The sequence below is a fragment of the Pezoporus flaviventris genome, unplaced genomic scaffold, assembly GCF_033815535.1.
Source record: "Pezoporus flaviventris isolate CSIRO_AGI_PZ_B2104156 unplaced genomic scaffold, CSIRO_AGI_Pfla_v1 ptg000213l, whole genome shotgun sequence".
In the NCBI taxonomy this organism is placed as follows: Eukaryota; Metazoa; Chordata; class Aves; order Psittaciformes; family Psittacidae; genus Pezoporus; species Pezoporus flaviventris.
The window spans coordinates 8,530,940-8,544,028 of NW_026892761.1; the positions used below are offsets into that span (position 1 = coordinate 8,530,940).

General features: G+C 42.7%; 1 protein-coding gene across 1 annotated transcript; it reads right to left on the reverse strand.

Moving 5' to 3' along the window:
• Positions 1 to 3,494: 3,494 nt before the first annotated feature.
• On the reverse strand, positions 3,495 to 12,525 carry LOC133262461 (1,25-dihydroxyvitamin D(3) 24-hydroxylase, mitochondrial). Its single transcript, XM_061441656.1, has 12 exons — positions 12,280 to 12,525; positions 11,986 to 12,176; positions 11,547 to 11,640; positions 10,790 to 10,886; positions 9,522 to 9,613; positions 8,632 to 8,743; positions 7,070 to 7,215; positions 6,575 to 6,741; positions 6,309 to 6,387; positions 5,699 to 5,893; positions 5,477 to 5,588; positions 3,495 to 4,620 (listed from the first exon to the last, which is right to left on the reverse strand). Exons 1-11 carry the CDS (start codon positions 12,499 to 12,501, stop codon positions 5,478 to 5,480), a joined length of 1,506 nt encoding a protein of 501 aa, XP_061297640.1. The 5' UTR covers positions 12,502 to 12,525; the 3' UTR covers positions 3,495 to 4,620; position 5,477.
• Positions 12,526 to 13,089: the final 564 nt, after the last annotated feature.

The following is a 13,089-nucleotide window of genomic DNA, read 5'->3' on the forward strand; positions in this document are numbered from 1 at the left end:
AAGCCACAGGCTACTGATCTTACAGCTGAGACAAAAAATATGGACAAGAGATGGAAGTCACTGTAGTCCTTCCTCTGCTAGCAAAGAATATAGAAATATAGGGGTTTAGGTGCAGATAGGTACAGTATGATGTGATAATGCACTTCTGCAAAAACAGACAAGAAAGAAGTGAGCAGTAATATTCATATGGAGAGTTGGGCTGTCTTGGAAAAAGAACACTGTAATGTTGAGCCAGATCCCAAATGCGGTCTCCATCAGTACCAGTGACACTACCCTGCCCAAAAATTGTACTGATTCTGTCGTGACCAATACCAGTTTTGTGTTAGTTTACATTTCTCAGTGTCAACAAATGTATTCCTGGTTTATATCTCAATGTATGAAAGGGATTTAAGGCAGTGAGATTGCAGCCCTGAGCTACAGTACAAGAGGGCTGAGAGTTAGGAACATCAGCAGAAAGGACAGGACATGTGCTGTTTCTGTGACAAAACAACTCAGCATCTCTCTATTTTTTACTCTCTTGAAAGCTGACGCTCAGAAATACCCAAGATTAAACGTAAGTATAATGCTCAGTTTCATAATATAACATTAATGCTTTTTCCCAAGCCATGCCTAGGAGGACACACCAAAAAAATTTGAATACAGCCACCCACACAACGGTATATCAATCCACAAGTTATCAGAACAATACAGGGCAGGAGATTAATGAGACTGCTTGTAGTTCCAATCTCAACAGGCCCTTCATTTCAATTATCTGAAGTAAAAAGGCAGCTTTTTCCTCTAAAGCTACAACCCTTACATGAATTTTGAGCATGTGTGCCACAAATGACATGCTGGAAATAACGATAATACAGTAAACCCCCCACATGCGCTCATACAGCCTCACTGAGGTCAATGTGATGTTTCACATAGTTAAAGCTAAGCATGTGCAAAGTTATTCTCCTACAGTTTGTTCTAGAATGAACTTTAGCTGTGAGCATCTTGCAGAGTTATTTTTTCAGAGCTTGGGTTATTTTGTCCCATCAGTTAAAGTCAGCATTGACACAGGTATGAATCCTACCTCTAGCTGTTGAGAACAAAGCTTTTTCTCAGTATACAAGAAGGCAAACTAGAACACCTTATCTGTCATCTAATCACAGCACTGAGAGGTGTATGCAAAGACTGACTCAGAGCAGTGTGAAACAGCGAGCTTATAATGAGCAGGACATGTATGAAAAATGCCAGCTTGTCAGTCCTGAAAACTGACATCCTCTGTTCATAAAAATCCCCACAGATAAGTTGGCTCCAACTTCATTTTTATCATTCCCACTAACCTGCCTAAAGCCTGAACAGAATTGCTTTCCTTTGGGATAGGTAAACCTTGTTCACTTCCTTGTTGAGAAAGTTAATGTGGAGGCCAATTAATTCCATTCATTTTACAATCCAGCTATTTTCCTCTGAGGAGTAAGTGTAGGAAACTATAACAGGAAGTAGCTGTGTCATTGTCATTCTCGTAAGTAATTCTGAATGAGCAAACCATTTCAAAGAAGCAAAGAACTGAATGTATCCAGCTGACCACAGATGAAAGGTTTCATGGACATTTATTAATCTCAGAAGCAGCATCCTGGATTTCTGAAATACAAGAAAAAGCAAGCCATATGGGTTTCTCAGTGTTAAAGTCTGGCTTGGTCATTCATTCTCTGTGTAGTTTGATAATTACCTATTTCCTAGCTAAATTGCTTTGGACATTTACTTTGAGGTAGCAGATTAATGAAGTTCTTTGAAAACTTCAGGAACTTGAAAATCTACAAAGCTTCCGGAACAAGATTTTCCAGGTCAGTGGATATTGTACTTTTAGATATCCAGAAGACAGCACACATTTGTTGCTCAAAACCTTAGAGCAACACTTGTGTAGATCTTTGAGTCCACTAAATTTAAATAGTGAAAATAATCAGTATTCCAGTAAGCATGAACCTGTGATTTACTATACAGAAGCAATAAAGGATTTCAAAATAGCTGATAACTAGCCTGTCAAGGTCAGTGCAACTAGGTAACAGCTCTTCTCTTTGGCTGTCTTTAAAAGTTAAACTGTTGGAACATTTGTGTGCAGTGTGATGTGCCTGGAATTGAACAATAGACCTTGCTTTCTGCTAATGCTTGTTTCACATCATTGGCTCAAATCCATTGGCTCTAAGGAGTAATATTCATTTATAATACTATATACTATAAACAATATAACAAGAGACTTAGCGTATATTATTGTTGTAGCACCTGTGTAGATCGTCTTGCACCTTAAGGGAGCTGCCAAAGCTTCCCATTGATCGTGTGAGACCTATGGTCTCCCAGCCCACCCAGTGCTCCCAGCTCTCAGATTAGTTTCAGCAACACAACCCACAGTCACTCCAAAGGACACATTGCAATATGATCTTCAGAGAAGTGACATGCTCACAGAGTGCTGTATGGTTTCTCTTACACCACCACTCACTCAGCCAGAGGCAGCCTTCACTTGGCACAGACAGCACGGTTTTGATAACTGTCAGATTTGCTCTTTGCGTAGCCACCCAGCTGTCAGTCACGGTGCTGGGTCAGTGGCACTTTTTCATATCCATCATTTCTTTTGATCCTGCAAAGCTTCAAACTATTTTCAGCCTTCCTCAAAACTTTATATTGATTTTATCTTGTCATAATGGCAGAGAAATGTAACAGTCTCATCCCTGGAGACCTCAGTACTGTGCCTGCTGGGGAGAAACATGTTCAGACTGTCCTGTGCATGCAGGAAGCCTCCTAACATTATTGTTCATTGAGGTTTCATAGGATTAGGGGTAAACAGGCTGTCAGCATGGATTTAACACTTTCCCAAGTAGTGGGGCTAGCCTAGACTGAAGGAATAGCAAGACTAATGGCACAAAAGGAGTCTGGCATCAAAGCTCCATGCTGCAGGGCATTACATCCCTGCAATTGCTATGCTGGGATCCACCACACCAGAGCTGGCCAGGTGCCTGGCAGTGCACACTGCAGCCTCCTACCAGAACTGGGCTTTGCAAACGGTTTCCCAGCTAGGGTGTCATTACAGGCACAGTGAAGCAGCTTGGGGGTACCATAAAGAGGAATTTTTTCACTGTTGCATTAAAGTAACTGCATTTTGTATAATTTCAAGTCCAAGCCTATGCAGGAGATTAAGCAGAGGAATGAAAGCACCACGGCAACTTGATGCAAGAAGTTACCACAAATGACAAGGTTTTTGTAATGCTACGAAGACTTTATAATAAACTATGGAAAATTATTTATAGACAAAAAAATAGAAATCTTTATTTTATTATAAAATTTACTATTACCAAATTGACTAGAAAGGTTCAGATAATGCACAAATCGCCTTACACATTGTAATACGGCAGCAGCTTACAAACAGCAGAGGAAAACTAAAAAATGCAGGAGACAGACCAACAAATGCCATGAAGTTGTAACATTTCAGAGTGTAAAAAAAATAAAAATAACCATTCATGTCATACATATAAACTGCATCATGGGAAAATACACTAATGGCTGTAACAGCTAACATACAGTATGACATGCAGGGCAGCGACAACTTTAACCTTCAGATACAGATATTGAAATCACCACAAGAAATAGACCTCTTAAAAATATTTAGGATCCTTATTTCCTGTGGTTCTTTGAAACACATATTTTATATTACTCATTGATAAAGTAACTATCCTGTTAGGATAATCATAATTTTAATAGTAGCAGAACCCATAGGATTCTAGTGATTCTATTTATGGATAAGGCCTTTCATGCAATAAAAGACCACTAAGGTTTTGCAATAAAGTAATGATAAAATGGCTTGTGTGGGAGTTGGAGGCATGAAACTCTAAGGGTAAGAGCAGAGTATGCAGCAGTATACTCTGTACTCTATAGTACTGCAACTGTTGGAATCAAAATACTGCACAGGAATGAGGAATAAATCCTGTTATATCCTTTTGTCTTTCTTTCCCTGTTATTAAGGAAGTAAATAATGTTAGGGAAAGTATATTTCTTTGACTATCCTAATTTTTAAGCCCTGTTGTTACCTTTGCTACAGACTGCCATCTTACTTCTCAGTTTAATTCGTGACATTGGCAATTTGATAAAGACTAAGCAAGTTTCTTTCCCCTTAGGCTGACTTCTCAAAGCTCCTCAAATCTGAGCTAACAGGGCCGTTCAGACGGGGCTGTTCCCCAGGTGTCCTGTATGATACCCACAGACTGGAAGCCAGCTCTTTCCAAGCCCGCCTGTAGAACAGCTTGAGGCTATAATAATTTCACTGGTCACTAATAAGAACTGTACATAACACTGCACATCTCACTGTCAAGCTCTACCCTGTACAGTCCCTCTCAGCTGCACTAAATCAGTATATTTGCATAGGTATATGAACGTGCATGGTATTTTTCTTTCCTTTTAACACTGCTAAGCACAGCTGAACTAACTAACCACATTCTCCCAATAAAACAGTATGGGAGATTTTCCTGGTGCTGTTCCTGGCTCAGCAGTTGTTCAAGGGATGTGTGTAGCAGTTTCTCCACTGGTTAGCATAGGCTTTGACTTTCCCAGTTGATATGAGTTTTTTCAGAGAAGGCAGCAGCACGGGTGTCATTTATTTTCTGCAAGCTGTATTCAACAGAAAAAGAATCTACAGAGTGATCTATTATTTAAAAGCAAATAGCTCTGAACAAACTTCAGTTAAAGGAATTAATACCCTTATTCAGATTCTGCTGGGGGATTTTTTCTCCTGTGGTGTTGGCCAGCAAAAAAAAAATCTCTCTCACAGTATTTAAATGTCACTTGCTTTCTAATTTGAGAACTTCATTCTAGACCAAAGACCCACTTTTCCCATTTAGATTTTTACATAAATAAGCTTTTTTATTTGTTTTTTCTTATTTGTATAAGCTTGTGAGCAGAGAAAATCTTGCATTCAAGTTTTTGGAAGCAAAACCTGTATAATAAGTTACACCATTGCACTGCTATTTACAAATGGGTATTCCTTTTCTCTGCCCTTCTGCCTAAAATATTTTTTTCTTCTCAAAACTCTGTTGGTCACTGATGCATTCTTCCTTCACTAGGGTATTTTCTTTTTAATCTGTGCACTGATGCTCAAAATCAAATGCCATTTTCCGGGAAAAATCTTCAAGAAATGCAGTGGAGAAGGTATAATAATAGCCATTATTTTGTTTTCTCCAATGGTATGTACATTTTGATTTCTCTGTTTCTGATCTGCACCATGCACAGAAGACATGCTCTCATGAAGTTTAAAACTTGACAGCAAACTTCAGAGCTGTAAGTACAAAACCTGTGTTCTTAGTGCATGGAATATTTTCTGTTAAAAATAACAGAACGTGATGGTGTTTAATAAATCTCACATTGTGAGAGTAAAGTTTAGACAGACATTTGCTCTGTGATCCTATGAAAATTCTAAATGAGGTTCAAAGAAAAGCCTCCTGCACTCAAGAGACCCTTAGACACATACCTTATCGTCTGTGAAACGCAATGGGAAGCTCCCGGCTGGGAATCAGTATTCCTGAATGGAGTGTTTCTACTGGTTTGTCATCAGTTGCTACAATTTGGTATTTGCGAATGAGCTGAAACACAGACATTTTGGTCAGCGTGCTATGGCTTCTAGATCTTCTCATTAGGTTACTTGTTCAACAACCAGGCACTGTCTATGAAATGCCATTTTTAGAGTATTTACCCAACAAAGAGCCAAGTGAAGCTGTAGCTCTGCGACGCGGCGTCCGATGCACATCCTCTTCCCAATGCCAAATGGAACATGAGAAAATGGATTTATTAAGTTTTTCTGAAACCAGCGCTCTGGTTTAAACTGAGTCCAGCTATTAAAGTACTCTTCATTGCAGCCCAAGGCATGGCTATTTATCATTAGTATGGTCTATAAACAAAGCAATAGAAAGAGAGTCTCATTACAAATTGGCTTCGAGCTACCAAGGGAATCAGTTTGTTAATGGAACAAAATAATTCAACAGTAAAGGTGAGGCAGTTTTCATAGAAGATGTTGTGTAATTCTCCTAGGATTAATTCCAACACCAAAAAGGTCATAATTTTCTAAGAAAATCATGGGAAAATTTGACAAAAAATTTTAAATGGCACACAAAACTATTTTTGTCTAACTGCAAAAGCAGTGCAGGCAGGTATGCTTTTCCGTTTATGGGAATTCTTGGTGCAAATTCCAAGGGATTCGTCCTTGGGCAAAGTAATTTTGAGAATGAAATATGACCAACTTCAGTGGTTTAAGGACAGTAAAGCAATGACAACATATTCTAGTAAGGTGAATTAATTTGACTTACCCCTTTGGGCAACTGATAATCTCCCAGAACCATATCTGTGTCGATGGTGCGAGTGGTAAATGGCACCGATGGTGTTAATCTACAGTGAAAGAAACAAAATGGGTTAAATTTCCAGCATTTTTTCTTCCTGTATTTATCATAGTTTCCCTTAACCAGAAAGGTGAACAAAATTATATATACTAGAAAATTCTTTCTCCCTAGTACACACTGGCTGGTAAAAACCTTTGTGATCATTTTGATTTTTGCAAGTTATTTGAGAACTTTACCTCATGGATTCTTTCAGACATGCTTTTAGGTAAGGCATATTTTTCAGGTTCTCAGCACTTGGACCCTTATTAGCAGCCAACACACTCTGTATTTCCTGGAAAAGCTTCTGCTGAACATGTGGATTGCGTGAAATGTTATACAAAGCCCATAGTAAACTATTGGCCGTCTGAAACAAAGCAAAAAGAAATGCAAGACCTCCACTGGTGGTGACAGAAACATGAAGTTGCCAAAAGTTCAAAGCAGCCTCTATGGCTGGTCGCTGTTTTGCAGTATTTTGCAAGCCTAAGGGGTTATGAGCCATCCCAGTTGTTCTTTAGGAGTACTGAACAGAAGGAAGAATTTAGTGACTTAAGGTAAAAATTTACTTGGACGTAGGCCACCAAAGGTACTACAGGGTGAGCTCACTCTCAGATGTTGTGATGGTTACGTGATGGAAGAAAGCAGGGAGTTGGAAGGGTGCTAATTTTAGCGAGCTCTTGGAAAGGCAGGCTTACCGTTTCAACTCCAGCAATCTGGAGCTCTGCAATGGCAGCATACAGCTCCTTCTTGGAAAGTTGTCCTCCAGAATAGATGTCACACAGGAAATCCTCCTGAGGGTTTGCAGAGTGTTTTTCCAGTCGACAGTCAATGGAGTGCTTGGCTGAGGAGGGAGGAGCAGGTGGTGATTAATGGAAAAACACTATAAATACTGTAATAATAAAAGCAAAAGCATGTTTCATGCAGGATTTTGAAAGAAGATACCAAGCTGTGCTCTTTTGTCAAGCAGTGAGCATTATACTGAATAAATAATGCCATTTTCACCTTTCAGACAGAAAAAAATAAATAGATCACAAAAATCACTTGTGAACAGAAGGAGCTTCTGCCAACTATTAGGAATTCTGCTTTCTTAAATTAGCAATGGAAATCACTGATGTGTTGAGTGAAATATTTAGCAAACAGGAATACAAGCATGTAAAATTTATTAGCTTGGATTTTCAAAGGGGATCAAGGTGTTAGAAAATCAAAGAGACTTAGCACTCACACTCCCTGAGGGGAAATTGAAGCCTTTGATTTACTAAGGGAAGGCAGAAATAGATGTCAAATTTTTACATTTTGTTTGTTTGCTTTTAAATATAGAGGACTAGAGTTTGGCCACCCTTTCTCATGAATATCCCAATTGTTTAGAGAAGTTCCTAGTAAGGAGCTCTTTCTGTCAAGTGAAGGTGTCAAACTGTTTTTTCTGGACAAAACTGGTTTCAAGTGTCCTTCCTAAAGCCCATAAACTAAGAAGCAATAAATAAGTGCATATGTGGCTGGCATGATCAAAAGTCCTGACATACCAAGTACTCAAATACCTAAGAGAAATATATCGCTCAGCATCTCAATCATGCAAGTGCCAAACCCCCTCTCAATCTTCACCTATAACTGTCACTATCTAGAAGAATATTGAAAAAGAGAAACTGAACTTCATATCTGGAGTTAGAGTAATTTTTGTAATGTGAAGGCCAATCCATCTTAGACATTGTTGTCAAAAATGTTGTCAAAAAGCCAAACTGTACCTTAGGATTTAGATTGCTGATGCTTTTAAGAGTTTAGACTATATTCCAGGTTGTTCAGAAAACCTATAATTTCTCTCTTTTTTGTTTTACTGAAGCAAACAGGCTTTTGTTGTATGTAAAATTCTTGTTTCTCAAGAAAATAACTCCCTTTGAGGTGCCTTTGAGAGCAGTCCCTTTTCTTACCCATATACCTCACCTTTAAAGAGTTTATACACTTTCTGATTATTTCATTTTATGACAGATTAAAGTTGGCTCACAGTGTTGCTAGCTCCTAAATTTCTGGGGCTTTCCTGGGGATTGGGTATTGCCCTACAAGCAGACCTGAGTGTTAGTCATAAGACAACAGTATTCTCACGCTTGGAAGACCTTTGTGGTTAGCTCCAGCAAGTGTCTCAATCTGCGCTGAAGGCAGCAATGAACAGCAGCACAGGGCAGTAGAAAGTATGAAGGAAGTTAATTCCACCAAGTAGCAAGCAGAGACAAAGGGAAAGGAGAGAAATTGTGTTTGAGACAATAACCTGTTTTAAATATATCATCCCATGCTTTTGTGTGAGCCTGCCAGACTTTTGTGTTCAAACCCTTGTGAAGTTCTACAGGGGTCACCATCATCATTCCAAAAGTAGCCATCATCTGTGGTGGAGAGAAAGTTTTTGAAATCTCTCTTTAATCTATCTACTTGCAATCTCCGAACAACATTAGACTGCAAAGTAGGAAGCAATTTTTCAGGAAGTCAAGATTCTGGCAGGTATTCCAACCTGAACCAAAAGGATGGGTCTCAATCTACTTGAATCATACCCAGCAGCAGCCAGAGGAGGTTAGGAGACATCTCCAGCAAGTGATTCATCCTCTTTTAGGCACCTGTTTTAGAGTGGGGGAAGCCACTCTTTGGCAGTGCCTCTCTCTCCCTTGAAAACAGATGGAGCCTAATGTTTGCCATCTAAAAGATAGGTACCTGGTCTAGATTTTTAGGCTAAAATCAGGCAGATGCATATCACCCGAGTCCACATTGCAGCAAAATGCACATCAGTTGTGCTTGCAGGAGTGACTAATCTCCAAGCCCAGTGTATTTGCATAATCCCACACAACTCCAGGAGTCCCACTCAACAAACAGCAGTGTTGCACAATGGGTGTCTCACAGGGAGAGGAAAGTTAACCAACCAACCTGACAACTCTATTTCCAGGATTACCCTGATGTCCACACAATATTTTTCCCCTACAGCTTTAGGCATTTTATAAATGAGACTGTCAGATGTTCAGTGCTAGCTTTGCACATATAAGTGTCACCTTGGATGTGCAAGGCTACCAATACACTTGTAGCACAGAAGCTCGAGTTTCTTTTTTTCAGGTACCCTCTCATTACTAATAGGAGTAGAAAATCAAAACAGCCCCTGTAAAGACTCCTTCATACCGTTTTTACTGCCTTGATGAAGTTCAGACTTTCTTCTTCTACATCCTTCTGTAGGAGACCAAACCTCTTTCCGTACAGCACCAGACAGATACCTGTTGTTAAGCAATACTATAATTAAATGATACAAACAGAAGGGTGCATGGTCTCACCATTTCTCATCAAGGAATGGCTTGGATTAGCCTGAAAAACGTTCTATGATATGCACCTACGACAGCAGCACTTCAAAACACCTTCTGCACATTTTCCTCAGACCCAGGAAGCAGTATGTCTAGCTAAGGTGTCCTTACATTAGCAGTTTCTTCACAAAAAAGAAGAACTACATGGATCCCCTCACAAGCAGCAGATCATTCTGCCAAGCAGGGCTGGCATATTTGGCAATGCTACTGAAAAGAACTGAGTCGCAGAAAACTGGAGCTGGAGAAGCCATCTACTCCAGCTTCTTCTAGCCCTTTCCACAGCCAGAAAGCACTTGCGAACACTGGCTGCATCCCACACTCCACCAGATTCCACCTCTTCCCACTTGCTTTTTTCTTGTTTTAAAGCTGTCACTTCCTATTTCTCCCTTTCTAAAAGCAGCCATCACCGCAGAGTGGAAAGAAAAACCACACCCAAACACTTTCTGAGCTCAGTACACAGGTTACTGAGATGAGCCAGCCAAGAGCAGATGTGTCTGGCAGAGCGTTAGCTCCACACTATAACTGACCATCCCTCCCTTTGGGAACCACTGGTGCAGTTTCTTCTGCCCTAAGTCATTCCTGGCACACAGTTCCTTAGTGTACTCTGAAAAGTTTCTAAAGGTGGAGGCTCCCGTCTTGGTAACTTATGCCAGTGCTTCTCAATCCCAATGTAAACATTTAAAAGGGGATTTTCCAACCCTTGTTTACAATGAATACACTTCACTGTTTTGAATGGATTCATTGATCATGTGCTGCTGATAATTAACAAATATCAGATGGCCAAAACCAGTTGAGTGCTCTCTGATCCCACTCGAGAAAAATGAACTGTGATTCCCCCCAGTTTTGGATTTATAAGCCACTTTTATGTTTGAGGTTTTTTGGAAGCCACATAGATGACCAGAAGAAGAGTCTGTACACCTGCTGCTGAATTTTGCAAGTGTACTGCTAGTCCTTGGCTTTTCTGCAACCCACTTCCCATATCGTAGGTGACATAGGAAATGATCAGCCCACACATTTCTCACTGACCATACTTTAACTGAAATGCCTTAGAAGGTACAAAATGCATACTGTTCTCAGGCAAAGCCAACTTACTTTCAAATGACCATTTGTTGAATTCTGAATAGACATCTTCCATTTGTCCATTGTGGTTACAAACATCATCTATTCTGTGCATGAAGTCTTCCAGGACCTAAGTGGTGGAGAGAAGAGAGAGAGTAAAAGGGAATAAAATGACATCAACTAATAAATACCCCGTGTAATTTAGCATTTCATCTGTCTTTTCAATAGATAACAAACTCACATAGGAGAGGAATACTTATGTTCTTTGAACAAGATTCAGTTTCCCTCTGTCTTAATATGTCTGGATTTTACATGACTCTCATGTTATTACTGCTTGTACATTGATGAACTGAGCTTTCCTCCACAGGGTTCAAAGCTTCAGTCTGATGCTGGGACAATAGGAGTTTCACAATAAGGAGGATTAAGCTTTTTATCACAGATGCTCCTCAAATTCAGTGAGGAACACAAAGGTTAAAAAGGATGAAGGAATAAAGGCAAAAAACACAGAATACAAGAAAAACAAGAAAAAACTCTGGGTTTGCAGGTGCCTGTATCATTGTGGAATAATATTGCTATTCTTGGGGAGACAGACAATGTCAACTGTGTGGTCTCACTTATGGTCAGACCCTGATAATCTGTTTGTCTTTCCTGGCTGATTTCAGAGTATCAACTCATGGTTTTACTGCTGTAGTCAACAGCTATCCACGTAAACTGGAACATTTGATCTGCCTTTATTTCCCAGGATTCCAAGGGAGTGGGAATAAAGAAAAACTTTCTCAAAGCACAATACCTCGTTGATTGTGGTATCCAGCTTCGCAACTTCCCTGGGTTTCATCAGTTTCTTTTGAAAGGCAGTTCTTACCCTCTGCCAGTCCTTTCCTTCCCTAGATTGAATTAAAAACAGCCAGGTTGGGAAGAGAAAGGCTAAAAGAAGGAAGAAAGAAGAAAACAGCCCCAAACCGGCAGCATGTGCATCGGGACCTCCCCGACAGCGCGGGGCGCGGATGCGCCTTCACCGCCCCGACGGGAGCAAACTTGACGCCGCAGCCGCCTCACGGGGTCAAGGGATGCAGCCGGCTCCGGGAGGGAGGGGAGCCACGGGCACAGCCACACAGGGGAGGCTGGGGCCGCTTGCTCCCCCGCCCGCGGCATCCACAGGCACCTTGGAGACCGCAGGGAGCAAGCGGCCCTCTCCGCATCTCCGCAGGTGCGCTGCCGACGCCACTTACAGGATCAGCAGCCCGTAGCCCTCGTCGCGGAAGTCCCGATAGGCTTTCCAGGGCTTGATCTCCAGGCGCTGGGGGCAGGCACTCTCCCGGCGGTACAGAGCTTCCAGGAGGCAAGGGGCTGCGATGTGCACTGAGTCGAAAGCCCCCAGCTTCATGCGGAAGATCTTCCCAAACCTCCTGTGGTACTCGGCCTGGGGATGTAGAAGAGACCGAACCCCCCTCCGGTGAGTGCGGGGCGCTCCCGGCTCCCCCCCACACCCCGCCGCAGCATCCCCATCCCTTCGCCCGCCTCACCAGCGTGTCGTGCTGCCTTTTCAGCCCCCCTTTCCAGAGGACGTCGGGCAGGCTGCCCATCAGCGGCCAGCGGGGCGGCCCGGGCAGTGCGGCCAGAGGGTGCCCGCGGCCCCGCGGGGCGCGCAGGGAGCAGCTCAGCGGCCGCAGCCCGGAGGTTCCGTGCGCGGCGGGGCCGCAGGTGAGGGCGGGGCGCCGGAGGAGGAGGATGCTGAAGCCGCTCATCGCCGCGGTGACAGGCGCCCATCCGTCTATAGGTACATATATAGCAGCCGGGAGGCCCGCTGGACTTTCGTCTGGGGCCAATGGGAGCCCCGGGCGCGATGAGGTGGGGCCAGCCCGGCCCGGGGAGGACGCGGGGCAGGCGGTTCGTAAAAGGGTTCAGGCGAGGCAGGAGGGCACCGCGCCAGCGCCGCCCTCCCCAGCGCCCTGCCGGAGGGCTCTCGGCGGCCCGGACCTGCCGACCTGCCCGGGTGTTGCCGCGGCCATGGGGCAGGTACCGGCACCCGCTCCCCGCCGGAGCTGAGCTGCCGGCGTTGTGCGGATGCTCCCCTTCAGCTATTCCTCTTATTTATTTATTTATAAGGGGCCCCGGTCATACCTGCATGAAGCATGGGGGGCTGCGGTAGTCATCCTGCAGTGCGCAGGTGGATGGACAGTTCAGTCTTCCTTCAGCATTTGCACTTTGAAATGATGGAATGAAAACAACACAGGGAGCTGAGCAGTAACAGCGTTTGGTGGTTGGGCTGCTCTTACCCTATCTAGCTGACTAACCACCTATTTATGAAAAGGGCATGTGAGTGCATCCTCTAA

Excerpts from the sequence above, each read along its gene's own strand:
- LOC133262461 (XM_061441656.1), bottom strand. The coding sequence starts at position 12,501 with ATGAGCGGCTTCAGCATCCTCCTCCTCCGGCGCCCCGCCCTCACCTGC. Across the intron at positions 9,614-10,789 it reads CAACAAATGGTCATTTGAAA|GTATCTGTCTGGTGCTGTAC; the intron begins GTAAGTTGGCTT and ends GCTTAACAACAG. Across the intron at positions 5,894-6,308 it reads ATTATCAGTTGCCCAAAGGG|ACCATACTAATGATAAATAG; the intron begins GTAAGTCAAATT and ends CTTTGTTTATAG.